General features: G+C 53.1%; 13 protein-coding genes across 13 annotated transcripts; 8 read left to right on the top strand and 5 right to left on the bottom strand.

Annotated features, from left to right (window-relative positions):
• Positions 1–634: 634 nt before the first annotated feature.
• Positions 635–2102, top strand: CDV56_104737 (uncharacterized protein; the record flags this gene model as incomplete). Its single annotated transcript, XM_026758356.1, has 2 exons — positions 635–1007; positions 1111–2102. The coding sequence occupies 2 exons, from the start codon at positions 635–637 to the stop codon at positions 2100–2102; spliced, it is 1365 nt and encodes a 454-aa protein (XP_026617130.1).
• A 228-nt stretch (positions 2103–2330) lies between these two features.
• CDV56_104623 (uncharacterized protein) lies at positions 2331–3557 on the bottom strand (the record flags this gene model as incomplete). Its single annotated transcript, XM_026758242.1, has 1 exon — positions 2331–3557. One exon carries the CDS (start codon positions 3555–3557, stop codon positions 2331–2333), a length of 1227 nt encoding a protein of 408 aa, XP_026617129.1.
• Positions 3558–4265: 708 nt separating this feature from the next.
• On the bottom strand, positions 4266–4807 carry CDV56_104511 (uncharacterized protein; the record flags this gene model as incomplete). Its single annotated transcript, XM_026758130.1, has 2 exons — positions 4266–4430; positions 4475–4807. 2 exons carry the CDS (start codon positions 4805–4807, stop codon positions 4266–4268), a joined length of 498 nt encoding a protein of 165 aa, XP_026617128.1.
• Positions 4808–5568: 761 nt separating this feature from the next.
• On the top strand, positions 5569–6781 carry CDV56_104321 (NAD(P)-dependent alcohol dehydrogenase; the record flags this gene model as incomplete). Its single annotated transcript, XM_026757940.1, has 2 exons — positions 5569–5788; positions 5838–6781. The coding sequence occupies 2 exons, from the start codon at positions 5569–5571 to the stop codon at positions 6779–6781; spliced, it is 1164 nt and encodes a 387-aa protein (XP_026617127.1).
• A 63-nt stretch (positions 6782–6844) lies between these two features.
• On the bottom strand, positions 6845–8408 carry CDV56_104157 (putative aldehyde dehydrogenase; the record flags this gene model as incomplete). Its single annotated transcript, XM_026757776.1, has 4 exons — positions 6845–7411; positions 7461–7781; positions 7834–8130; positions 8178–8408. The coding sequence occupies 4 exons, from the start codon at positions 8406–8408 to the stop codon at positions 6845–6847; spliced, it is 1416 nt and encodes a 471-aa protein (XP_026617126.1).
• A 772-nt stretch (positions 8409–9180) lies between these two features.
• Positions 9181–10137, top strand: CDV56_103982 (isoflavone reductase family protein; the record flags this gene model as incomplete). Its single annotated transcript, XM_026757601.1, has 1 exon — positions 9181–10137. The coding sequence occupies one exon, from the start codon at positions 9181–9183 to the stop codon at positions 10135–10137; it is 957 nt and encodes a 318-aa protein (XP_026617125.1).
• A 141-nt stretch (positions 10138–10278) lies between these two features.
• CDV56_103844 (intradiol ring-cleavage dioxygenase) lies at positions 10279–11556 on the bottom strand (the record flags this gene model as incomplete). Its single annotated transcript, XM_026757463.1, has 3 exons — positions 10279–10894; positions 10942–11266; positions 11313–11556. 3 exons carry the CDS (start codon positions 11554–11556, stop codon positions 10279–10281), a joined length of 1185 nt encoding a protein of 394 aa, XP_026617124.1.
• Positions 11557–13019: 1463 nt separating this feature from the next.
• CDV56_103606 (uncharacterized protein) lies at positions 13020–13873 on the top strand (the record flags this gene model as incomplete). The annotated part of the gene is made up of 3 exons (XM_026757225.1): positions 13020–13366; positions 13414–13686; positions 13744–13873. 3 exons carry the CDS (start codon positions 13020–13022, stop codon positions 13871–13873), a joined length of 750 nt encoding a protein of 249 aa, XP_026617123.1.
• Positions 13874–14345: 472 nt separating this feature from the next.
• CDV56_103384 (amino acid permease) lies at positions 14346–16050 on the bottom strand (the record flags this gene model as incomplete). Its single annotated transcript, XM_026757003.1, has 2 exons — positions 14346–15747; positions 15800–16050. The coding sequence occupies 2 exons, from the start codon at positions 16048–16050 to the stop codon at positions 14346–14348; spliced, it is 1653 nt and encodes a 550-aa protein (XP_026617122.1).
• Positions 16051–18331: 2281 nt separating this feature from the next.
• Positions 18332–19537, top strand: CDV56_102981 (uncharacterized protein; the record flags this gene model as incomplete). Its single annotated transcript, XM_026756600.1, has 1 exon — positions 18332–19537. The coding sequence occupies one exon, from the start codon at positions 18332–18334 to the stop codon at positions 19535–19537; it is 1206 nt and encodes a 401-aa protein (XP_026617121.1).
• Positions 19538–20131: 594 nt separating this feature from the next.
• Positions 20132–21734, top strand: CDV56_102702 (putative MFS transporter; the record flags this gene model as incomplete). The annotated part of the gene is made up of 2 exons (XM_026756321.1): positions 20132–20751; positions 20798–21734. The coding sequence occupies 2 exons, from the start codon at positions 20132–20134 to the stop codon at positions 21732–21734; spliced, it is 1557 nt and encodes a 518-aa protein (XP_026617120.1).
• Positions 21735–21991: 257 nt separating this feature from the next.
• Positions 21992–23176, top strand: CDV56_102532 (agmatine deiminase family protein; the record flags this gene model as incomplete). The annotated part of the gene is made up of 1 exon (XM_026756151.1): positions 21992–23176. The coding sequence occupies one exon, from the start codon at positions 21992–21994 to the stop codon at positions 23174–23176; it is 1185 nt and encodes a 394-aa protein (XP_026617119.1).
• A 411-nt stretch (positions 23177–23587) lies between these two features.
• On the top strand, positions 23588–24262 carry CDV56_102387 (uncharacterized protein; the record flags this gene model as incomplete). The annotated part of the gene is made up of 1 exon (XM_026756006.1): positions 23588–24262. The coding sequence occupies one exon, from the start codon at positions 23588–23590 to the stop codon at positions 24260–24262; it is 675 nt and encodes a 224-aa protein (XP_026617118.1).
• Positions 24263–24928: the final 666 nt, after the last annotated feature.

Raw genomic sequence — 24928 nt, 5'->3', positions numbered from 1 at the left:
AACTTGTCTGCACATAAGCTAGTCATGTTTGATTCTATGGTCAGTTCCAAGACTGAGGCTTACTATACTTCACGTCCACTAATATTGGGTTCAATCCTGTTAAACCGGCCATCTAGCTGACTAGATTTAAGGTGTCTTAGTTTGTCTCTGCAGTCAGAACTTGGCACTTGGCCCCCTCATGGCCTGATCCGGTTATCACTCACTAGTCGCTGACAGGCTCCAGTTTCCCGTCGTGTGAAACGCTCCTTTAGTGACCCAGTCTAGACTTTCTGGTGGAAATCATGGAATTGCATGGAAAACCCAGATCTCATGAGGTCTTGAAGCGGACCAATCAGGTCCACTCTTGACTGTTGGTATATCAGAGTTACATTGTCTCCCCGAAGGATCGCTCATCTGCAGTTGTGGGCTGAGGGAGACCGAAACAGCCCTCTTTCAGGAGACGATGCAGAAGGCAGACTGCCGAGCATGCAAGTTGCATAATAAGGCTACATGGTGACCTTGTATTTCTGCAGCAATATCTAGAATGACGTAGATCACTCGCGGGCCAGTGGTATATCACTACCACACGTATATATAGCAGAAAGAGAAACGCACCGTCTATCTATCCAGCTAGTTCGGTATCACCTCGCACACCATGGACGCTTCTTCCACTCGACCTTCTCAGCCTGTGACCCGCTTGGCCTGCAATCGATGCCACCAGCAGAAGCTTCGATGCCACCGCAGTCTAATCCCCGGTCAGCCCTGCGCTCGCTGTGAGAATGCCCGCGTCGAATGCATTTTTGAGCCGCCTCTACGGCCGGGGAGACCCAGCACTCGTCGCAAGTCGCGCAGTAAACCAACGTCTCCCTCCAAGAGCGTCACAGCATCGTCCTCTGTGACGCCCCCGAGGCACCAAGAAGAGGACCCGTCAGCGAACGATCCGCCGGGAGGATATCTGTCGGAGCTAGATGGACTGTTCGAGGTGGTCGCATCTGAGTGTCCAATGGCGAGCAGTAACGATGACCAGGGTATGTTATCCACAATTCCTTCAACCCATCTACTGGGCACACCCAAGAACTTGGACGCAGTACGGATAGTCGGCTAGTACTCACTGCAGCTGGGGCCACACAGTCTCTCTCTCTCCATTTCCTGAGCCCAGCCCCAACGAGCCATTCGTCTCTCTCGGCTGCAGATCTCCGTTGAATAGTGGCCCACTGTGTATGGCGCCTGACTGGCTCCATCTTTCCGCCCCCAAATCCCACTCTTCATCCTTGTCGCATGGAGAAACCATCCAACCAACCGCCGCCAGTGCGATGACGAACCCTTTTGGAACCACAACATCCTCGTCCTCGTCATCGTCGGTCTCGACGCCGTCCTTGCTAGCAGCAGCCGACGTCAACTTCTATCGGCTGTCAGAACTGAGCATGACGCTGCACGAGTATCACTGCCAACTGGTGACCGCCCACGGAGCGCAATCGGACTCCGTGGTGGATCCGCCCCCAACCATCGACCAGATCCTCGCGGTCACCCAGTCGCTGGCAGAGATCCTCTCCCCTGTTCCCTCACACCATAATCGCTCTAACAATAACCTTCCCCCTAATCACAAACCCCTCTGCCCATGCCCACGCACGGAAATGGACTTGCCCTTCCATGTGGCCTGTCGATCCTCGCCCGACGGCGCTACCGCTCTCCTGATCCTCTCCTGCTACCTTCGCCTCCTCCACCTCTACAACGCAGCCCTGTCCAGCCCGTCCGCCGTCGCAGTGCGCCCCATGTCTCCAGCAGGGAATGGGAACGGGAATGGGATCGGGATGCAACCGCTGCGCTTCCAGATCGGCTGTTTCTCCACCCCCATGACCTCGTCCATGGCGCTTCTCGCGTGCGTGAGTTCGCAGCTGCTGGGCAATCTCGAAGCCGCGCTCAGGCGCCTCGCTTCCAGTATGGATCCTTCGAAAGGGCCTGCTGCGGGCCGGGGTGATCAACCCTGGCCTTGGGAGCCGGATGCGGGCCCGGCGTCGAGTGTGATGGTTATCGCGCGCGCAGCGATGTTGGAGGCGAGAACACTGCAGGCTAATCTCCGGCAACAGCTACATTTGCTGAATTCTGTGTCTTGTCCTGAATGACTAGATGTGGGCTGCCTGGTCGGTCCTCTGTTATTGATAAGTAGCGTCAATTCTGACGTTTGTTCGCCTAACGGATAGACAATTAAAAGTGCTTACCAGATCTCACTGAGGTAGAAGGCATATCAGCTAAAGAAGGTTGTGCAGGGGACTCAGTAAGTGGGAAGTGCCCTGACTTGCTATAGACGATATGAAGAGCCTCAAAAATTAATGGCTAACTCTGCCTCTGGTCTACGAAGCGGTGCATTTCTTTATAAAGTCCATCATTGCCTGCCTGCCCGCCGGTTTGACCGGTATCTCCATGTGCATTGCCCCAGAAACGTCCAACCTGTCCATCTTTAGTCCAAGTCGTTTGCCCTCTTGTTCCAGCTCTGCAGCCGCATACGCCGGGATGACTTCGTCCTTCTCGGCGGAAAGTAGCAGAATAGGCGGAACCTCGTGCTCATGCCCTCTCTGACCATGATTTTGATCCCGCCACCGCGCCATCCGCTCCATGGCCACCGCACTGCTCCAATTGTTCCAGAGAAAGGGCCACAGGTACCGATACGGCAGCCACTTTTGCGGATACAGACTGATCAGCATGTCCTTGGTGCTTGACATTGGTGCTTCGAGTATCATTCCAGCGATGGGGACTACAGGACCGTCTGTTGAATGACGAGCCAGGTATGTCGCAGCCGCAGAGCTCGCAATCGCTGTGCCCAAACTGTGACCCCAGAGCACAATCCGGACATCCCTGTCAGGTGCACTGTAAGTCTCCGCCACCCAGTTCAGAAATGCCACCGCGTCGAGCTCGATCCCCGTCTGGGTTGCACGACCGGAGGACTTCCAGTACCCGCGATACGACAAGGCGACGACGAGGTAGTCCACCTCCCCAGTTGAAGACGACGGTGTTGGCGGGTTGATAGCCCGCAGGAACTGCGACAAGAGCGGCAGACGCATGGGAGTCGAGCCGCCGTTTCCTTGGAAGTAGCAGATCACCACCAACTTCTTCCGTGCCGGCGCATGCGGCTTCCGGGAGCTGCGGTGAGTATCTGGGATATGCCCTTCACAGACAGCCAGCTTGGTCCCGTCCAAACTTCGAATTTGCTTCTCCTCCCAGCGGACGGGCTTACATTCGCCCGCGTAGTCGGATATCTGCTCGGAGCGGGCGAACGGTGGGAGCCATGAGATGTACAAGAGCTTGTCTTGCATGACAATAATCCAGAAGCATTTCCATGTCCACAGACCCAGCAGCAGAGTAATGAAAATTACGGGCGGTATCAGGACAGTTGGAATGGCAGATGTAAACAGGCCACGCCTCTGCAATGGTGCGACATGCTGTGGCCTTTTCCCTGGTGTAGCGCGGATGAAGTGAAGTGGCCGAGAACCCAGGGACTTATACGAGAGGCCGACTGCCCTAGTAGTACGAATCCCATTCAGACTGCGCTGAACGCGCTTCAGAGCCCATTTTGCCAACATCAATATGGGTTGGAAATGAGGAGGCAATCTGGAGTCTGGACGCGTTGGATGTTATCATGACGGCAGCAAAGTCATGTGATTGATGAGTCAGTGGATGACGATAAAGGTATGAATAGTGCAATATAAATATTCCACATGTTCAGCATCCTGATCCCAAATGAAGATGCTATGATTCAAGCCAGGTTGATTCTGGAGGGAATATGTCATTGTCAGTTTTCTCGTCTACAACTTAAACATGTGTGAAACAAGTAGACTCTGTCGGCCCGCCTCTGTCAGCATGTTTATGTATATTTGACTAGGGCAGGTGATTCGGAGGGTATAACATCACTAGTTTAGGACAAGGCCAAAGAGCCTGAGTAATCATGGCAATTGATAGAACAACGCATCGTTACGGGGGACTCGCTGCAAGACGTTTCCTCTGATTGAGAGCCTTGTATGAAAACCACGCCCCCACAGCCGTTGCGATGAAGCCGAGAATACCCACGACAATACCGACGATTTCTCCCACCCCCAGTTTGTTTCCATTGCCTTGACTGGTCTTGTCCCCCTCTCCAGCAGTCTAGGAAGTCGTCGGTGTCGCCTGGGTTGCCAATGGCGGCGAGTGGCTAGTAGACTCGGTCGTTCGATCCGATGAGTTCTCACTCGTGGACGTCGCAGCACTCGCTTGGGAAGTCGTGTCTAAGCAGCCACCTTTGGTCAACCTCGTCCTCACAGCAGGATTTTCCCAAGTCTTGCAGCCTGCCCAAGGACCGCCGGCCGCAGACGCCCTCCGCCAGACGAGAGGACCGTTTGCACGACAGTCACCGTGACGGTCGCAGGGGCGATGCGCGTACCGATGAAGTCATCCTGCTCGTCTGCGCGGCGGACGTCGCCCTCGTGTACCCGTTACTCGTACAGTAATCGTCGTATATCCTGACCGCGCTGGAAACATCCAAGGCATTCGCGTCACAGTTCTCCCTCACGCATTTGAGCAGGAACGAGTCGGCGGATTGCTGCAGATCCGAGCGACATATGCATTCGTTCTCGATGGGATCGACTGCGCAGCCAATCCGGTCCGCGAGGAAATCGGCCCCGCCGTTAGAGGACGCGCCCCAGTAGAAGCAGCTTTTTGCGCAGGGTTGTTGCGACGCATAGGCCGGGGACTCGGTGAGAGTCGCTGTTGTTGCCCCCGCTGCGTTGATGAAAAGGATGCCGCAGAGGAGAATGAGGAGCCGTGCATTGAGAGTGGAGGGCCTTTTCGCTGTCATCATCGCGAACCGACTGGCGCTGCTGGCCAGCTGGGAAGAAGCCGCTGGATCCGAAGACGTCCCGTTTCAGTGAGGGCTTGCCCATAAATACTGAGCGGCTGATCGCTTGTTCCCAGCGCGGCTTGCTCCTGCATCATTTATGATACACATGGGCGACGAATGGCGTTCGCAAGGGTTGGCTAGTCTTGTCGACGAAGGCGCTGATATCAGGGCCTGAGCGCAGCAAGACTGTCTCTGATATGTGGAAACATCCAGTTAGTTCTCGCTTGCTAGGCTCCAGCCTTGGCAGCTCGTATTGTACCTTGGCCAAGGACTATCGTAATAGGAGCCAGCAAGTAGTGGTGGATTTCCGATAGTCTGCAGACAGCCTCGTTCCAGTTGGCGTTAAATCTAGCTGAATCGGGAGGCAAATCAATAGATGGAGGCCAAGCTTTCCACCGATGACTTTAATATCATGCCATGGCTGAATGAAATGGGTCCGGATTGTCCAATTAGCAGTAACTTACCAAGCACCGCACCTGCCAGATACTGCCCAGCAGCTATCAGATCTAGGTGTGTTCCATCTAAGAATGCCCCGCGATATATCATCTGTGGGGATCCATCGGCAGTCGGAGTCGGATATGGGGGCGGGGAATCATGGAGCGATGCGGAATCCCCCCGGAGAACCCCCGCCATCTCCATCGATATCTGGGGTTTAAGTACTCCATATTTGGCTTCAGGAAAGAACAGGAGTCTCTTATCTTTTTCACTATCGAAGACGCAAAATGGCAAGTAATCAACCCGCACCCAGCAAACGCGGTATTGTCTCCTACGGCTCCTACAAGACAGGAGGATGGAAGCTCAAGGACATCACTCTCCGTCCCTTAAAAGAGAAAGAACTCCTGGTCGAGATCGTAGCCTCGGGAATCTGCCAGACAGATCTGCATTTTGCAGGCGCGGAGAGTGGATTCGGCGTGCACTATCCCCGGATCATGGGCCATGAAGGTATACCATCTGTCCTAACACAAGTACACCAGCTAAGTTCGAGCACCAGGCGCCGGATACGTCCGCGGAGTGGGCCCCGGGACACACATTGCCCAAGTGGGCGACCCGGTCATCCTCTCCTTCTCCGCGTGCAAGGGCTGCGAGCCCTGCGAGAGAGGCCATCCCGCGCATTGTGTCAACTTCGACGCGATAAATTTCGAGGTGGAGGCCGACAACCTTGTCTTCAGTGAGGCATCCACCGCGGGGGAGCCGAGCATCTACGGGAGATTCTTCGGCCAGTCGAGTTTCTCGAGCTACTCGATCGTCCGCGAAGACTCAGTGGTCAATGTGCGCGGGGTGGTCGAGACCAAGTCGGAGCTGCAGTTGCTGTCGCCTCTGGGATGTGGGATTCAGACCGGGAGCGGGGCGATCCTCAATGCAGCAAAGGCTACTGCGAAGGATCGGGTGGCTGTCTTGGGTCTCGGAGGGGTCGGGTTGAGTGCCGTCATGGGCGCGAAGATTGCAGGCTGTGCGCAGATTATCGGCGTTGATCGACATGCTTCGCGTCTGGAATTGGCGAAGCAACTGGGTGCTACGGATGTAGTTCGGGTGGATACAACGGCGGACCCGCAGACTGTATCAGATGCTGTTCTGGCGGTGACGAAGAACCTGGGTGTTAACATCGTGCTGGACACGACTGGTGTGCCGGCGCTGATTGCCCAAGGGGTCAGGATGGCCTCATGCAAGGGGAAGATTCTGCAGGTTGGCACGGCGCCGGAGACGGGGACGTTGACAATCCCGATCCATGAGTTCATGGTATCAGGGAAGCAGTTTATGGGGGTGGTGGAGGGAGACGTGAATCCAAAGGAGTATGTGCCTAAGATGGTCCAATGGGTGCAAGACGGGAGTCTGCCTCTGCGAAAGATTGTCAGATTTTACAAGGCCGAGGACTTTGAGCAGGCGATCCGTGATATGCAGTCGGGGGAGACGATCAAGCCAGTCATTTTATGGTAGGCAATAGTCCGCAGGCTGCGCTCTTTCCAGCTGTTCTAAGTAGAAAATCACAAGCTACATGAATCATCCTTTCAAAGTAACAGTCTTTGTCTGCAAGAATTCATCCAACCCCCAGCCTGCGCCGAAGCGGCCCCATCCACTATGACCGTGGCCTCCATGTGGCAGAGTCGCCTCGTCATGAACCGTCATGGAATTGATATGGACTGCTCCCGCATTGATGGACTCCGCCAGTTGGAGAGCCTTGTAGTGATTGCTGGTGAAGATAGCAGACGACAATCCATACGAGAATTCTTGGATGACTTTTGTGATATCCTGCTCCTGTTCCACTACAGTCATCCCCACCACAGGACCGAATGATTCAATGTGGAAAAAGTCCATGTCCTGCGTGAGGCCCGTGATGAACGTGGGAGGGAAGTTGTTGTCAGAAGAAGAGACAGATGCCGCATGAACCGTAGCGCCTTTGCTCCGAGCGTCCGAGACGAGTCTGTTCAGCTTTTCTTTTGCCGCTTTTGTGATGACCGGGTGGTCATTCTTGATGTCGTGCACAAGAGCGAGGATCTTGGCTTCAAGCGATGAGCTGATAGCCTTGGAGGCAATGACTAGATCGGTTGACATGCAGATTTGACCGTTCTACCGGATGTCAGTAAAGCCGGGTGCTTTGAAAAATATTCCTACTCACGTTCAGAAATGCTCCTTTGACAATTTCTTGCGCCGCATGGTCGAGATCCGCATCGTCGAGCACAAGAGCATAATTCTTGCCGCCTAGTTCGAGGAGCACCGGCTTCAAAGCATACGCAGCCTTGGAGCCGATGATGCGGCCTACTTCCGTGGAGCCGGTAAAGTTGCACTTCTTGACCGCAGCATGATTGATCATCACTTCAAAGACCTCCGACGCATCCTCCGGTCTGTGCAGAACAAAGTTTACCACTCCAGGAGGAAAGCCAGCTTCACGAAACAAGGATGCCAGCAGATAGTGCGTCCGTGGACTGAGCTCAGAGCCCTAGGTAGATATATCAGCTCACGAGATCTACCACATCAGCATAATCCAATACCTTCAGAATAGCCACGTTGCCGGCAGCAACAGGCGCCACGACGGCCCTCAACCCCAGGATCACCGGCGCGTTCCATGGTGCGATCCCCAAGATCACACCCAGGGGCTCCTTGAAGACAAAGCCGTATGTGTCTCCTTCTGTTGGCGGAATACATCCCGTACGGGAATTGTTGACCAGCGACGCCGTCTCCTCAATCAAGTCGACACCAGCCTGAGTGATAATGCTGGCCCAAAGTTGGCCGCAATGGATTTCCTCTTCAACTAGTTGTTGGATCTCTTCTGATCTTTGCCGTACAAGCTGTGTCCATTAGCATGTGTAGTAGGTTAACGGCGTGGGAATCCTACACTGGCCAGCTTGAACAGCAGCTCTCGTCTCCTCGCAGGAGGTGTCTTGGACCATGCTGGGAAAGCGCTGGCACAAGATCCGACAGCTTGAATGGCGAGCTCTTTGCTTGCGCCCTGGAACCCAGACGGGCTGTCTGCCTTTGCTGCAGCAATAGTGCCTCGTCGTTCTCCTGCCGGGAGAACAATGTCCTCGCCGTGAATGATCAGAGGGACTGTAGATTGAAAAGACATGTTTGAGAAGTTGGTCAGTAGTATATTGCGATGCCACAATCCGAAATATCTCAAGTTATTCCTGGAAAGACACCCTCATTTGTAGGCAAATCTTCTATCAAGTGAGAGTATCGGGGTGGGGGTGGGAGCCACTATGGAGACAAAGCCTATCACCGGGGATAGCAGCCCCCTACTTCCCCATAAAGTTGCCATTGATTCCATCCTCTGTCTCCAAAGAGTGAAAGCGCAATTCTCTGACAAAGACTCTGGGGGAAGCTCGTGGTCAAGACATGCGATCTGGACTTTGTTGTGGGCTGACAGCCATTCGGCTCTTGAACTCGGGATGTACAGTGACTGGGGCTTTCGGATTTGGCAGACGCTTCAGTCTAATTGGTTATTCTATTGAATGCTCTTAAATCCGTACCTTACCGGACTCCGGAAATGTCATGGATTTGATGCTGGATCGCAGCCATTCCCCGCAGACACGGATATACGGGTATACGACGGAAGCATTCCGTTCAGCCAAGCATTCTTCGTAATCAGCTGCGAATCTACCAGTTTGATCTGTTTGTGACCATTGCAAACAAGGTCAATTCAGAGTTCTCATTGGATCATGTCTATTTTGCGTCGTTTGTTGTGTTTGAAGATGTACGGAGTCTACTCCGTACTGACGTCAGCCAGCATATCAGCTATCGCAACCGAAGTATAAGACACAATGGACTGAACATCGATATCGATACAAACGATTCTAATCCAGTAAATCAAGCAGTTCGGAAAGCCGATCAACTACCTCATGCCATCAACACCGCCCATCACCTCCCGCCCCGTGGTAGCTATCGCCGGCGCGACAGGACATCTAGGCAAGCATGTCGTCGCAGCCTTCCTGTCTCCTCCCTTCCACGGCTACTTCTCGGAGATAATCCTCTTATCCAGACAGGACAACCCCTCCGTCCCTGCACACCCAAAAGACGACCACGGCGCAACGATGACGGTCCGCAAATACGACGAGGACAATCTTCCTGCAGCCCTGGACGACGTCGACGTCCTGGTCAACACAATCGGCGCATCCGGCCACGCCTTCAAGGAGAAGCTCCTGCGTGCGTTACCGTCCACCGGGGTCCAGGTCTACTTTCCCTCCGAGTTCGGGGTGGACCATTACGTCCATGACTTCCCGCATGGAGAATGGGGTCAGAAGAAGAGGCATTTCGAGCTTGCGCGACAGCTCATCCCGCAGGTCACGGTTTGTCGGGTTTTCTGTGGGCTGTTTCTGGAGGATAGTATTGGGCCGTGGTTTGGGTTCGATACCAGACAGGGAAAGTATGAGAGCGTGGGGAGTGCGAAGTCGTTGGTCTCGTTTACCGGATTGCAGGATGTAGGGAGGACGGTGGCGTCTTTGGCGGCGATGCCGTTGATGAAGATTCCGGATGTGGTGCACATTGGAGGTGATACACGGACGATCGAGGAGATTGCGAAGGTCATGGAGGGCGCAGGAGCGGGATCGATTGAGATCACGGAGATTGATCTGATGAAGTACAAGGAGGAGACGACGGGGAGGGTCTCGAATGAGCCTGCGAGATTTCTGCGTTTCCTGATGGGGGAGAATAAGATCAATCATACTTCGTCGGGGCTGGGGAATGATAACCAAGTGGTCAATCTGCAGGAGAGGACGTGGAAGTGGAAGACCATGGAGGATCTGGCCAGGTCGACCAACGGAAGGCCTTGGAAGGACTTTCGGTGGCCCCCTGAATAGTCAGCCCGAATGAATTGCTTTTACAGGTCACGTCAGGCAGATGATGTTCAAGTTCTTATCTCTAGCGTACAAGGAAATACATATATGCCAGTCTGTTCTATCCGATCTACCCCAGCGGCTTGTATCCGGAGAAGCAATCCCTTATGCACTGGAAGGAGCGGCACCAGAAGGCATAGCACCCGAGGGAGCAGCCCCCGAAGGCATGGTACCGTTCATATCGCCGCCACCAGAGCCGCCAAAGGCCGAGCTGGCGGTGTTCTGGTGTCCACCGTCTTCCTCATAGTACGCAGCAATGCTGTAGTACGAATTGTCGGTGTAGTCGGCCGAGGCATTGATACCGATCTGGATCCACGCGAAGAGACCATCCTCCAATCCCTCGCCCAGGTACAGGTACTCAGGGAAGGGGTCGTACTCATCCGACGCCTGCAAAACACTCCACATGTCGTCCGCGTTTGTGGTGACGGCCTGCGTGTTGGTGTTGTAAGGGGAGGTATCCTCGACGGCGGAGCGAAGGACCTCGTTCCAGAAGAGCTGGCCGATGTGCGCGACGCTGCCGGTGCCGACTTCCAGGGTGCCATTGGCGTTCATCGTGGCGTTGAGATGCGTCAGGAGGTGCGTGTGGGTGGCACGTCCGTCGTAGTGGCCGGGGAAGATGGTGTCGAAGGTGACCACACCGTCGTCGTCGGTCTGCTGGATACCACGCAGGTAGGTAGAGTCCCAGCCGTCGGCAGCGTAGTTGCCGGAGGTAGAGATACCACTGTCCAGGTCAGCTGTGACTCATCTTCCGGGTTAGTGACGACATACCTGTAGACACCGGTGGCATTGGCGTTCCAGATATCCACCACGGCGCCCTTCACGGGCCGGCAGGTGTTGACGTCGATGTACTGGACCTCGACAGTGAGGTCGACACCGTCGCAGTACTTCTCCTCCTTGACATTCTGGCGCAGGATTTCTCCCCAGACATAATATGGTCCATCGGTAACGGTAGGGGTCAGGATGGCGCTGGTGTTGCCGCCGAAAATCACTGATTCGGGCGTGTTGGAGGAGTAGTCGAGGGACCCGGTCTTGTTGTGGTTGATAGCTTCCCACTTCTCGAGGGCAGCCAGATCACGACGCCACTTGTGGGCGTCTGTAACTGTTAGCAGAATCATTACAAATTATTGAGGGCAACTCACTAGTCGTGATGCCCTTGCTCTGGCGCAGCTGGCGGGCAGTGCGGGCGCGACGAGCGACGTTGCGCTGGCTCAGCTGCTGTGCCTCGGTGGTACTGGCACAAGCATCCAGTGCACGCTTGGCCGCAACGGCATACGCATCGCGAGCGCGAATCTCCCGCTTCAGGGCGCGAGCATCGTGGACTTCGCCGGGGTGGGCGGCGGCGAGCGTGGCAGCCGCGACGAGGAAAAGCTTGGAAAAGTGCATCTTCTTTTGATATCGGATGGTGAGACTCTAAGGAAGCTTGTTTGCTCATTCATCCTGATATCGCCATGTCCAGCCTTTTATACTCCTTTGGTTGCTGTCACCCTGAGATATGACTGCCCTAGCCGCGTCATCCTCTCCAGACCCATGAGCGCAGAGCCACACAACAGAACCACATGCTGCCGACAGCTCCCAGCATAGACCTAAAGATGCGTAATCCCTCATCAGTGATTGATTCATAATGCGTGGTGATTGCTTGACTTGGTCAAGACCACACTAGAGAGTAAGGTCTTGGCGCCGCGTATATGGGATCCGCATCCTGAGCCATCCGCAGAGATGGGGAAGGGAAGAAGAGGAATGATCGACAAGGGCGACGAATCCTGTGACGAGTGTTATTCAGGTCGGATATGCCTCTCGATTGTAGATGTGTAAATCCAGCCAGCTGCCAGTGATGGAGTACAGACGATCCTCGGTTCGAGAACATAATAAGCATGCGCAGATCGTAGCTTGGCGTCGTTGTACGCGTTGATCTGCTTATTTGAAACAGTCAGAATCTTGGCTGGAGTCATCTGGCGTCTCAGAGGCCAACAAGTCCGTCTCTTCCCCTAACATCCCGAGCAGAAAGTTCCAGACAAGTCCACAGGAAAACGGCTTAAATTAGCATCAGTGTTAGTCAACATGGCTACTGACATTACTATTTGACTGTGTAAATATGACTATAATACCCAGTCACAGGAGCACCACATTCCATTGCCCTAGAACGATAGAACCCGATGATTCATACATCAAATTGAACAGTTCCATTCCTCCTGGTCTTCCATTCCAGCCATTTAAACGTTTTGTATAAGATCAAGGCACCCGAGGCCAGGACATCTTCATTTCATGCGAGAGGCGCAATCCTGTCATGTCTGTGATATTAAGGCTATCTGCAAATGACTGATACGAGAGCATAGACTACGATGCTCCCGTGGGAGAAAAACCTTAACGGCCCCTCTAACTATCTCTAACCGATTGTCAACTCAGGATGCCTTCAATGATAAACTCGCTTACTGTCAATATCTTGCCAAAATGTTGCGGAGTTGCGAGAAACAACCTCGTTTACCCATGCCCATCACGGTTGACAGTGCTATGAATCTGCTGCTTTTGAATCCTGTTATCAGAAAATCTAGGCCTAGGAGGCTAAGACATATGAATTAAGGAATCAATTCCGGTTTTCCTGCCGCGATTGAGCGATGGCCAAGGCAATCTGATTCGGGCGATGCCATGCCCCGATACGAGGTGTCGAGCCCATTGCCCAGCTTGGCGTATCACTGCCCCAATAGCCCTGAACGGTCAGCCAAGTGCACATTGCGCATGGTCAATCTGCCTTGTCAAATGCGCGATAGGCGGCTTTTGCTTTAAGAATGTACAGAGTACCATGATATGGACTTTGGCAAGCAACAACAATCAAGCAACCACGACACACCATGTTCTCAACAAAACAACTATTCTACTTGATTGTGCTTCTTCTCTGTCTGGAAGACGTGCAAAGCTACGACTCCCGCATCACGCTCGACACAACCAGGACCAACGCCGGCCCCTTGACTACACCCTTCGTCCCCCCATCCTCCTGTTTCGACGTCCACACAAGACTCTACCTCAACTGGCCCCGGCTCGAAATCGGCTGCCAAGGGCCCTACGGCAACGACTGCTGTCCGGACAACTGGCGGGCAAACGTCTACTACAGTCCCGGGGTGTGTCCGTCGGGGTACTACGGCTGCACACTTCCGACGTCGAAACAGCGGCAGGAGACGACGAATCTCTGTTGTCCGGAGTGAGTGTTTCACCCGATCATCTTGAGGGCTGGTGTTGATTAAGTAGACACTTTGACTGCGCGGGCCAACATCTCTGCACGAGACCGTTGAATAACCGGCAGATCATCACGTACGTGGACTCGACTGTTTCGACGCAGGCAACGGCGTATGCTGTAACGGCTACGCCAATCCAGATACGGTTCCGGGCTGCGGAGTCGACGATCGTCCCTGTGCCGACTGATTCTTTGAAGTTGCCGAGGGGGTATCTGCTTACGAGGGAAAAGGTGGGGATTGGGATTGGGGTGCCGGTGGCTGTTGCATTGCTCACCATGGTGGTATGGTATTTCTGTTGTGCGAGGAGGCAGAGGAGGGATCAGGTCGTTACGGTGACGGATAGGGGCCTGGACCTGGGGCTTCCTCCACCGTATCCTGGAGTGGACAATGGACGGTCTACGAATGAGGCTCGGTATGGATCGCGTCGGAAGAGGTTTTGGATCTTCAGGTGGCAAGAGAGGATTCCGCAGTGAGAATCAGTGAGACGCGAAGTTTGGCGTGTAGTGTACCGCAATGCTGGATGAAATGCATGTTCCTGAATGTGTGATCTCGTACGTACCGAGCAAGTGCGGATCCTTGTGGCGCTGGGCGAATATATCCGGACGCGATTTCGGTCAAGTGCGGCGCGTTGGGCAGATTCCTTGTCAGCCATCCACCATGATGGTAGATCTGATAGGGCAGGGGCACAACATCGTGGACGTGCAAGTCCGTTACAGCTAGTTAGTAGAACAACCAAGGCAAGACGCCATGAAACGGAAGAAAGAGTATGAAGCATGTCCTTTCGCTGGTATTATCCAGATCAAGTTCAACGGTATTTCTCAGATCGAGTCATGCGGAAGCAATCCTCGAACACCCGTCATGCTACATACGAAAAGTCCTCCACTTACCTGTCCCCGAGCCTTCTATCAGCTGCGGTGGTAGGCTCACTGTGACACCACTGCATGCCTAAGCAGACGCGACCCCATTCTCCGCCGAGTTAGCATCATCCGTGGTATCCGAGCTGTCGTCGACCTCCTTGAGATTTCCAAACCAGTCGTTCCGGGACTTGCGCCACCACTCCTCCAGCGCAATGACTGTGATGCCAGACATGATGACAATGCAGTAGTTGAACAAGCTTGCATCCCCGTCGATAGCACTATCACCGTACTGCGGAGCGCACAGCACCGAAAAGGCGAAACTGTTCCAAATAAAAGTCACAACGGCGCAGAGGACTCCCGCTCGCCCCAGATCCCAGAAGCCTGGTTGAAAGGACTTGCGGGTGATGAAGGCGCGGCCAAAACCGACCAAGCCATACGCCGCAATGGAACCAGCAGCAGAGGTCGACGTCAAGCTGTAAAAGGCAACTTGGGAAGGCAACTGGGTGCAGAGCAGGAGAGCGGCGCATGTCGAAATAAAAATGACCGCGTTATGCGGTTGCTTGCTCTTCGACACGCGGGAGAGTACATCGCTGAACGGGAAAACGGAGTCTCGCGCGATGGCAAAGACCAGTCGGGAAACGGCGACAAGTGAGATGGATGTGTTCAGAACCGCTCCGATGATAGCGACTGTCGTTGCCACGGCGTGAGCATGGGGGCCCAGAGCCATGGCATACATGTTGATGAACGGCTGGGGTACACTGGTGTCGTAGAATGTCTCGATCGGGGGCATGCAGAACAGGAAGAGGATGATAATGGGGAATCCGCAGAGGGCTGAGGCCACAGTTGACCAGAACACTCCTTTCGCGGCGGATTTCCTGGCCGTGAGCGTTTCTTCGGCGACATGGCCAGACGCATCCTGGCCGACGAGGCAGCTGGCAGGGAGATACCAGGACAGAACCCAGTTCAGGCTAGGGGCTGTACCTCCCCCGTTGTATGTGGAGGTGAAGACGTACTCCGCGGATCGGAAGCCGTATGTTTTGGAGACTCCGATGGGCAGCCAGATCACATTAAGCAGAATGTCGACCACGATGACGATGAAACTTGCGCGGAAAACCCACGCATAGGACCGGGGCGGAAGAAAGTTCAGCGAGGTTGCAAGTGCCAGGAACAGCAACGACAAAGCCCAGGCAACCGCGCGAGCCTTGACCTCGGATGTCTCATATGGCATCGACGTGTTCGGGTTGAAGGCCACCACCTCGGAAATGACATAGTTGGCCACTCCAAACGAGTCGGTTGCCAGGAACGAAGTCCAAGCGACCAGCGTCCAAGCCGCAACAAGGAAAGAGACAAACCGGCCGATCTTGCCGCCTCCCCAGGAGCGAAAAGCCCAGTAGTAGATCGATCCTGCTGCAGGGTAGGTGGAGCAGGCCTCTGCCAGAGTGGCAGCGGTGATGATGGCCACAATACTTCCAGAAATCCATGAGCTCCACCTTCTCACGCGTTAGCTGGACTCAGACAAAGACGATCGAACAGAAGACATACATAGCAGCTGGTCCCCCGGCGCTCAGGGCAATGTAGAAAAGCACGCGAATACCGCCAATGCAGTACAGCGCGGAGAACGAGCAGGCAAAATTGTCGAATGCACCCCATGCGCGGGCCAACTCGGATCGATAGCCCAGTTTCAGCAGCTGCAGGTCATCCTCGTCTTCTTCTGCAACATTGGCCATGGGTCGTTTCTCTTGGCTCTCTTGGCCTCCTTGGCCGAGCTGGGCAATGGGCATAGCGGCGTCCATGGCTTGTTGACAGTCTTGCTTTCTGTAATGGAGTCGTGGCAATCAATCCTGCTTCGAGATGAATGAAGAGCAAAACTCGAAGAAACAACCAGGACCGCACAAACAGGGGCCGATTTTTTGGAACTTTTTTCCTGTGCGGTTCAGAAATCGCTAAGTGACCAATCACAGTCGGAGATGCAGGACCGTTGTTGATGCCTCATATTTCAGGCGCCACTTTCTCTGAATGTCTAACCATGTGTATCCAAGAACTGACAGAGTCTTTCCAGGTGATAAATTTAGGATTTTTCTCAACATCTTTGGTTGACTGATAATTAAAAAAAGTGTGATATTATGGGGTCAGTGCCAAAGTATAGAAGTGATCTCTAAGCTCAGCTGTATATCTTGCTTCATATTAGCACAATTATATTGAAGCATGAAACTAGGTAATACTAGTGGTAAAATATTCCTTTTCTTCACCTTCACAATCATCCAAGACGTGCGCCTGATAAGTCTGTCTATAGTTCTCGGAAACTGCTCCGCATTAAACTTATTCCACAGGCATATCAGGTCATGTCGTAGTCTACCCATTGCTGTAGTTCGACGCAAAAAGTACTGCTTTAGTACCATCAAGTGATAGCACCATGCCGTATTCAGCTGTCTATCGGGAGTGGAAGTTGCCTGAGATCACATTTTTGATGTTGCTCTTGCGGCCAGAGATGGATTTCCTAATCGCACAGGCTAACAGATTGGCTCATCCCAAGCAAATGCTCAGGGCACTGGCACTTCTCAGGCAGACAACAGGCGAGTTGGCAGACTCCTTCTCGATCGTACCCAAGCTACATGGAGGCAGCGACTCCGACGCTTGTGGGATGGCCTTTGTGGCACGGGTAGCATTGGCGATGAGATGACCGGGACAAGGGGAAAGAAGAAAGAAAAAAAAGGAATGCTTGGAAATTCAATGCCTAAAATCCAAAACCCCTAATACTTCCTGAAGCATATCACTCTAGTCTTTTGAAGTAATCAAACACTGTATGTGCGCGACAACCAGAGCCCAGCTGTATAATCTTACTGCACAGTGATTGAGGAGACAGAGTCTGTTTGGTCGAAAATCACCTCCATTGAGCCACGTCGGTAGCACAGTAGCACCTCACAAAGGAAACTCACGGGGATTGTCGTGTACAATACGTGAATTGTGATTTTCTAGTAATGGCGTCACAGCATTATACCCGTGAGCGTTGTGAAGATACGCTAATTTCTTAGCAACAGACTCATCCTCTCGTCGCCATCTTAGAAATGACCAACCCGGCATTTTCCTATCAGGTTGAAGCAGGTAGACTGGAAGAATTTTCGCTCTGTGTGCTGTGCCAAAGTCGTAGTCATGATGATTGATATCAATGTCGATAAAGACGCGGTCAACCCACACTTCAATAGCGAGAAAGCGAATCCGGTGGTCGCGTTCCCAGTCCGGGAAAACCTCCTTGACAGTTTCGTAGGCTAAGGTACGATAGTCTTCAACATCCCGACTTTTTGTACTTATTATGACAACAATCCGTTTTGCCTCGTCATTTGCGAATATCTCTCGGCGGATATCAGAGAGGCTGGCCATGACTCTCGTGCAATTGCAGGCTATGTAACGGGAGTCGAAGATGAAAACACTTATAGAGAGGTGACGAAGTTGGGTTGCTAAACAGTAAGAATTGCTGGGGAGGAAAGTTAGAATTGGATCCCTTCTTATACCACGCGCCATTGACTCAGCGAGAGAGAACGGTACCTACATAATATTTGATGTTCCGAACATAGGATAGCCAAGACACCTGTTGATTTACTAAATACTATATAAGCATAGCTTGGGGAAAAGGCACATATGCTGCGCAAGCTAAAGAGACTGTTAGTCCTCCTACTGCATTCTGAGTTCCTTTGATGGCTGAAGTAATGAGATAATATAATAGAGCCACCAAAAAGTGAGGCCTTTCACAAATCACATGAGAAACACTGCATAGTTAGGTTGAGGTTATCTGATTATGGGAGATTTCGTTCGAATCCAAGCAAGTAAGAGACATTGAACCATTGGGATGTCAGCCCTTACATTATTAGGGTGTTCAGCCCACAGCATGGAGGCTACGTATTCAATCCAATTGGTCAGAGATGTGTGCACTAGGTAGTCACATAGTGAGAGTGTTGCAACCACCCCCGCTTTCTTTCCTCTTCCCATGCCACCATTCTGAAGCGGAAACCAATCCGATTTGGCAAAGCCGTCTTAGATTGGCCGTCCAGTCCAGTCCTACCTATTCATTTTGCGGCAATGAGTGGCAGTCTGGAGTGTGTGCAGATGCTAGTTCGTGAGGGGGCCAATATCCATGATGTCAATAGGCATGCGAAGACGCCGTTACACTTTGCAGTGGGGGAAAGGAGTGTATGGGCTGGGGAACAGAGGGCTGAGGAAGATGAAACAGCACTACTGAAATACTTTATTGCCGCAGGGGTAGATGTTAATGTTTTTTCATCCTCTGGCACGAGCCCGCTATGGTACGCAGTTCAGTCAGATAATCTTCCTGCTATCAGAGAGCTACTTGCTGCCTCGGCGGATATACAGCTCCGCAACCTCTACGGGGAAACTGTGCTGCACGAAGCGGCGTACCATAGTTGTCTGGCTGTGGTGCAGGTGCTGGTACAAGCCGGCACAGATCTCCATGCCCGGAGCAAGACAAATGCATCGGTTCTCCACCGAGCGGCAGAGGCTGGTCGTGTAGATACTCTACAGTGGATTCTGGATCATAGCCGCTTGACTGTGAACGAAACTGGTAGCCATGGCTGGACCCCGTTGCACCATGCTGTCTTCGCCGGCCAAGCTACTATGGCCAAGTTCCTGCTCGAGCACGGGGCTGACCCGACGATCGGTTCAAGTCCCGGAGGCCACGCGGCTTTACACTATGCCGCGCGTTCAGAGCGAAACGAAACCGGTGAGTGGAAAGAGGATTCCACACTGGTGCGCTACCTGGTCCAGTATGGCGCTGATGTCAACGCACCTGCTGATGCGGGCTGCTGCTCATCCGGCGGGGAGACGGGGGAGTATCTGCATGAATGGTTCTTTGATGCACAACCAGACGAGCCACCTGAGGAACTTGTCTATCCAATTCACTGTGCTGCTTCCTCAGGTATGCCTAGCAGGGTGGAGGCTCTGCTAGAAGCAGGTGCTGATATCCAAGCAAGAACAAGTATATATGGCAGTACTCCTCTCCACCTGGCCGCGAGGACAAGTGGACCAGAGATGGTTCGCTTTCTCCTTCGCAATGGCGCGGACCCTGAGGCAACAGACACTGCTGGTTGTAAGATGGCGCATCATCTGGTGTTTGCGATGCGGCGGACGCCGCGGAAAGCAATGGAGTTTCTGGTGGAGAATCAGTTATGGGATGCGTCGACAGTGGAGGAAGATTTAGAAATGATCAAAGTATATGAACAGATGGCCAAGTGCTTAAGGACAAGGAATTTTACCAACATAGTGGGCTGATCGAATGAGATCAATCTCACCAAAAGGATCTCCTCGCAGATGAATACGTTGCAGGGTCATAATAGGTTTCCTTGATTGCCTTGCAGTGATAATAGGGTGGTGACAGGGGCTGATTCCTACTTGAGCAGAGCATACTGCTATTGTCTGATGTCACCACTATACTCTTTCATCTGTTGATTGTTCAGTACCCCATATATACGGAGTAGTCTAATCAGGGTCTCAGCTCTTGAACGCATCCATCCCACGCATCCGTGGGGGCAGTATTTGCGGAGGCGTGGGGGTGCAATGTGCAAACTCTGAGAATGCGGGGGACTTTTCCGGGGACTCGACAGGTGAATATCAGTCGGATGGAGTACGTACTGTATTAGATCGACTTGACTCTCTGTTAGCTCAGCTGATTCAATGGCCGGCTAAGCTCGGACCGTATGAATGGCCCAGACTGTGTGCCGAAAGCTTCAACCCCGTGGAGAAAATCAAGGACAACGCGTGGGGGTGCATACGCCTACTCGATATAAAGAGTTCAGATCGTCCTGTTGACTAGAACTTTCCGTCAGCCGAGCATCTGGCCTTCTCCTGCTCAAATCACCGTTCACAATGACCTCCAAACCAGCTTCCTTCCACGATGAAGGCCAGGAATTGGCCAAACCCACCGGCCTCGACGCCATTTACACCGTTCGGATTCCCCTCACAGAAGAAGACAGCAAGCGTATCCGTCGCAAGACCGACCGTGTTATTCTCGTCATTCTGGTCTGGGTATACTTCCTTCAGATTCTGGACAAATCTGTGCTGGGCTACGGCGCCACATTCGGCCTCCAAACCGACACCCACCTCACGGGCAACCAGTACTCGCTTGTGGGGTCAATCTCCCCTATCGCTCAGCTGGCCTGGCAGCCATTCTCTTCGTTCTTGATCGTCAAAGTGCCGCATCGAATCCTGATGCCTGCGTTGGTGCTCGGGTGGGGGATCGCGCAGACATGCATGGCGGCATGCCATAACTTTGGCGGCTTGATGGCCACGCGGTTCTTCCTGGGTCTTTTCGAGGCCGGCTGTTTGCCGCTGTTTTCTATCATCACGAGTCAATGGTATCGCCGTGCCGAGCAGCCGATTCGTGTCGCGGCCTGGTACAGTACCAACGGGTTGGCGACGATCGTGGCCGCCGCCCTATCCTACGGCTTGGGACATATCAAGTCGGATCTGCTAAAGGAGTGGCAGATGTAAGCTGCATCACAGAACATCGAAATCACAAGCTAATTGGCCCAGCATCTTCCTCTTCGTCGGCCTCCTCACGGTCCTCTCCGCCCCAATCGTCTACTGGCGCCTGGACAACGACATCGTCTCCGCCCGCTTCCTTACCGAACAAGAAAAGCTGCAGGCGATGGAACGTCTCCGCGCCAACCAGACCGGCGCCGGAAGCCGCGAGTTCAAGCTCTCGCACGTCGTCGAAGCCGGCCTCGAACCAAAGACGTACCTGTGGATCGCGATGGCGATGCTCCTCAACATCGGCGCCAGCGTGACTAACGTCTTTGGCCCGCTGATCCTCAAGGGCCTCGGCTTCAACAAGTATACCACCACCTTGCTGAACATGCCGTTCGGCGCGCTGCAGTGGATCGTGATTCTGCTGGCTAGTTACCTCGCGCAAAAGGCCCGGTTGAAGGGCGCGGTCCTGGCGGCGTTCATGCTACCGGTGATTGCCGGGCTGGCGATGCTGCACGCCCTGCCGCGCAACGGGTCGGTTCAGGGCGCTCTGATGGCGGGATACTATCTGCTCTCGTTCCTGTTTGCCGGGAATCCGCTGGTGGTGTCGTGGATGGTTGGCAATACGGCCGGTATGACGAAGAAGTCGATTGTGATGAGTCTGTACAATGCGGCGAGCTCCGCAGGTAATATCGTCGGACCGCTCCTGTTCAGCTCGGCGGATGCGCCGACGTACCATCCCGGTCTGCAAGCTTGTCTGGGGATCTTTGTGGCGCTGGTCGCTGTCGTATTAATCCAGTGGGCCGATCTGGTCCTGCTGAACAAGCTACAGGAGAAGAAGCGAGTGCGGAATGGGAAGCCGGCCAAGATGGTGGATCGCTCGATGCAGGATCAATATCATGGCGCAGGGGGGGATGAAGAGGATATGCAGCAGGAGATGGGCAACAACGGACTGCTGGATGTGACTGACCGGGAGAATGATGAGTTTGTATATATCTATTGAGATTTGCAGAAAAGAGTTCCCATCAAGACCATATGTGGCAGCCTAAGATCTGTCTCAAACTCGTAGAAGTGATTGGCCGCCTCAATTGCCGGATACGGGCAATAATGAGCATCATGATACTTACACTTTGCTCTGCCCCACCCATCACATGGAGGAGCTTACCTATTAATAAAGGATCTCGTTCCCTTTCACCAGATCACATCAAGTCAGAGAGTACAATCCACCCAAAGTGAGTTGCAAATATCCAACGTGCAATTATGAGGTTCTCTCAAGCCATGTCAAAGGCAGCATCTACAGTAGGACAGACCGCTGCCAGATACATTTATCCCGCAGAAACCTCCCGTCATATCGCAACCATCTTGGGATTCCCGTCCAAACACTCGATCGCTTCAGCCTACTATGACAGTGCTTGTACCGACATCGCCAATCTCGCCTCCGCAATCTCAGCCTTCGAGCCAGTCCGGTTGTATTCGCGACCTGAAGATCTCCCAAAAGCCCAGTCGATGGCCAGCCAGGCCATTTCAAAATATACCGGCAACACCTCGAATATCTCCTTCATCCCCTTTCCCACGAATCATCTCTGGGTTCGGGATACGGGGCCCGTATATGTCCTCGGCACTGAAGCAGATGCCCGCTCGAGCCGGTTCGCGATCAACTTTCGGTTCCGCGAGTGGGGGAAGAAAGACGAGATTGAGAGCCACGAGCGCGCCGCCGATGGGCTTGACTGGCCGATCATGAATGCTGAGCAACTACACGAGAACGCGACTTTCGCCCGGAGAGTCATAGAGTCTGATGTCTCTCCTGCTCCAGTGACACTCGTCGAATCCAGAGTCTGCCTGGAAGGCGGCGCATTAGTCGTGGACGGGGACGGTACCCTCCTGGCTACAGAAAGCAGCATCATCAACGACAACCGCAACCGGGGCCTTTCGCGAAGCGAGATCGAAACAGAGCTACGCCGCTTGCTGGGTGTTGAGAAAATCATCTGGTTCCCAGGCAGGAAAGGTCTCGATATCACCGATGTCCATGCTGACGCTGAGGTCAACTTTATCCGGCCTGGTGTTGTTGTTCTTTCGAGGCCGCATGCGAGTGTGCCTCGGCCGTGGCTTGAAGTTTACGAGGAAATCCGAGACATTCTTTCTCAGTCAGTGGACGCAAAGGGTCGTCCTTTCGAGATCCATATGGTGGACGAGCCGGACCCTGATGTTCTTGGGCATCTGTCCTACGAAGAACCGGCGACCAACTATGTGAACTTCTACTTTGTCAATGGCGGCTTGATCCTCCCTCAGTTTGGTGATGAAGTGAGAGATCGGGAGGCTGTGGAAACATTTCGAAAGCTATGTCCTGGCCGAGTGATCCGGCCTGTGTATGTGCATGCACTTCCATTAGCTGGTGGTGTGATTCACTGTGCGACTCAGCCTGTGATCGCTGTGGAAGAGGACTAAACAGGTGGTAGAATAGGAGTGACCTGCCCAATTGTAGATGTTTCGAGTACGAAAGGACGTTGGAATGGCATATGATTCAATAAATCCCCCGGAAAGAAATGGCTGTTTGTTCTTGTTCCTCCTTGTGTTAGAATTCCAGCATCGCCAACCTTTGACACTGACCTCACCTCTTGTTAGGATGGCACCAAACCGAGAGCCTTGTCTCGGAGATTACTCTGTGCTGTTTCTTGAGTGACCAAAGAGATTAGACCCTGTTCTGATCATCCCCTGTTCCCATTCTCACCCTCATAACCAACCTGAGGCTAGGCAGCAAGACTACAAGACTAGCGACTCTAGCCGACATAAATATGAGTCACGTAATTCAACAACACAAGTTTCCTCTCCCTTCACAATCCCATATTCCCTACAATTATGAAAACAGCATCTCTCCCAACTAAATGCCTCCTGGAACCCGTCAATTTCCACGACGCAGACCAATTCGCCGAGCTACACAGACAGCGCACAATCTGCGGCTGGGACTCCGACCCCCAGACCTTAACAAAATGGAAGGGAAAACAACAAGAGAACCTGAAAGCCCTCTTCTGGGTCACCATCCCCAATCCCAGCACCGGTGATGAGAACAAGAATGACAACGCCATCGCCATCCGCGCAGGCCACATCGCCCTCGACGCATACTGTGACCCGCCGGAGCTCGACCTCGCGCGCGCAGACAAGTCCGTGCTGGCAATCAGCTCGTTCTTCATCCTACCTGAATACCGCTCGTACGGGCTGGGACGACGTGCCATGCGCTTAGTCGAAGAAATGGCCATCGCGGAGCCATATGGCAGCCCGCGCTGTCGCTTCATTGCGCTCACTGCGCTGAGCAAACGGTATGTGTATGACGAGGGGCCCGAGTGGCGGGGTCTCTGGGGGAGACTGGGCATGTCGCCGCCGTCGTTTAGCATTCAGGAGTGGTATGAGAGCCTTGGGTATGTGAGCTGGAAGGAGGAGCCGCTTTATGAGGAGAGGACGCTGGATGGTGAGGTGGTTAAGCTATGGGAGGCGTTTATGAGGAAGGAGGTGCAGTCGGAGTCTTCTGTCTCGTGATGAGCATAGACTGCAGTGCTCAGGGGAATGACTCGTTCAATTGGTCTTCTCGAAATCTGTGAAGTAAAGGTTGGTTTCGTATATCCCTATCTTAATATTGTCATAGCCTCCGCATTTGGCTATTTGGCGTGCATCAAATCTTGGGAAAATGACAATCAGCAAATCACGGCATGAACTTTGATATAGCCGAGAAACTTGTCCATATGCAAGCAAGACGCGATGTGTCTCTCTCGAGTATCGCTTAGTCTTAGATACAATGCATTGTTCGTTCTCCCATGTATCGGCTGAGACAAAGGATGGGTAAAACAATGCTTTAATGTCTAGAAAGAGGTCTCACCGTCTCACCGTAACTATTGAATTCTATTCAATTGCTTGCTCAAGCATTGTTTTCTGAGGTCATGAGAACAAAGAACAGGGCATTCTATTCTCCCTACAGTTCATGATTTCTACACATCGGCGGTGCCGACGCAATGCGGCAGCTGTCTCATGCTCAGGCATGACAAACTCAAGACAGGTGATGCCATATCTAAGACAATTGCAGAAGTAAGCTCTATAAATCTTCCCTGCCTTCTCAAGATTAGTTGACTTTCTCTTCGACGCCTTTCTGCAATCATCCACTCTGTTCAACTCAGTACCTCTCTCAAGGCTTATTCTGCGATTGTCATT

This window comes from Aspergillus thermomutatus (genome assembly GCF_002237265.1).
Source record: "Aspergillus thermomutatus strain HMR AF 39 chromosome Unknown NODE_28, whole genome shotgun sequence".
Classification (NCBI taxonomy): domain Eukaryota; kingdom Fungi; phylum Ascomycota; class Eurotiomycetes; order Eurotiales; family Aspergillaceae; genus Aspergillus; species Aspergillus thermomutatus.
This window is presented reverse-complemented; position numbering and strand designations above follow the sequence as displayed.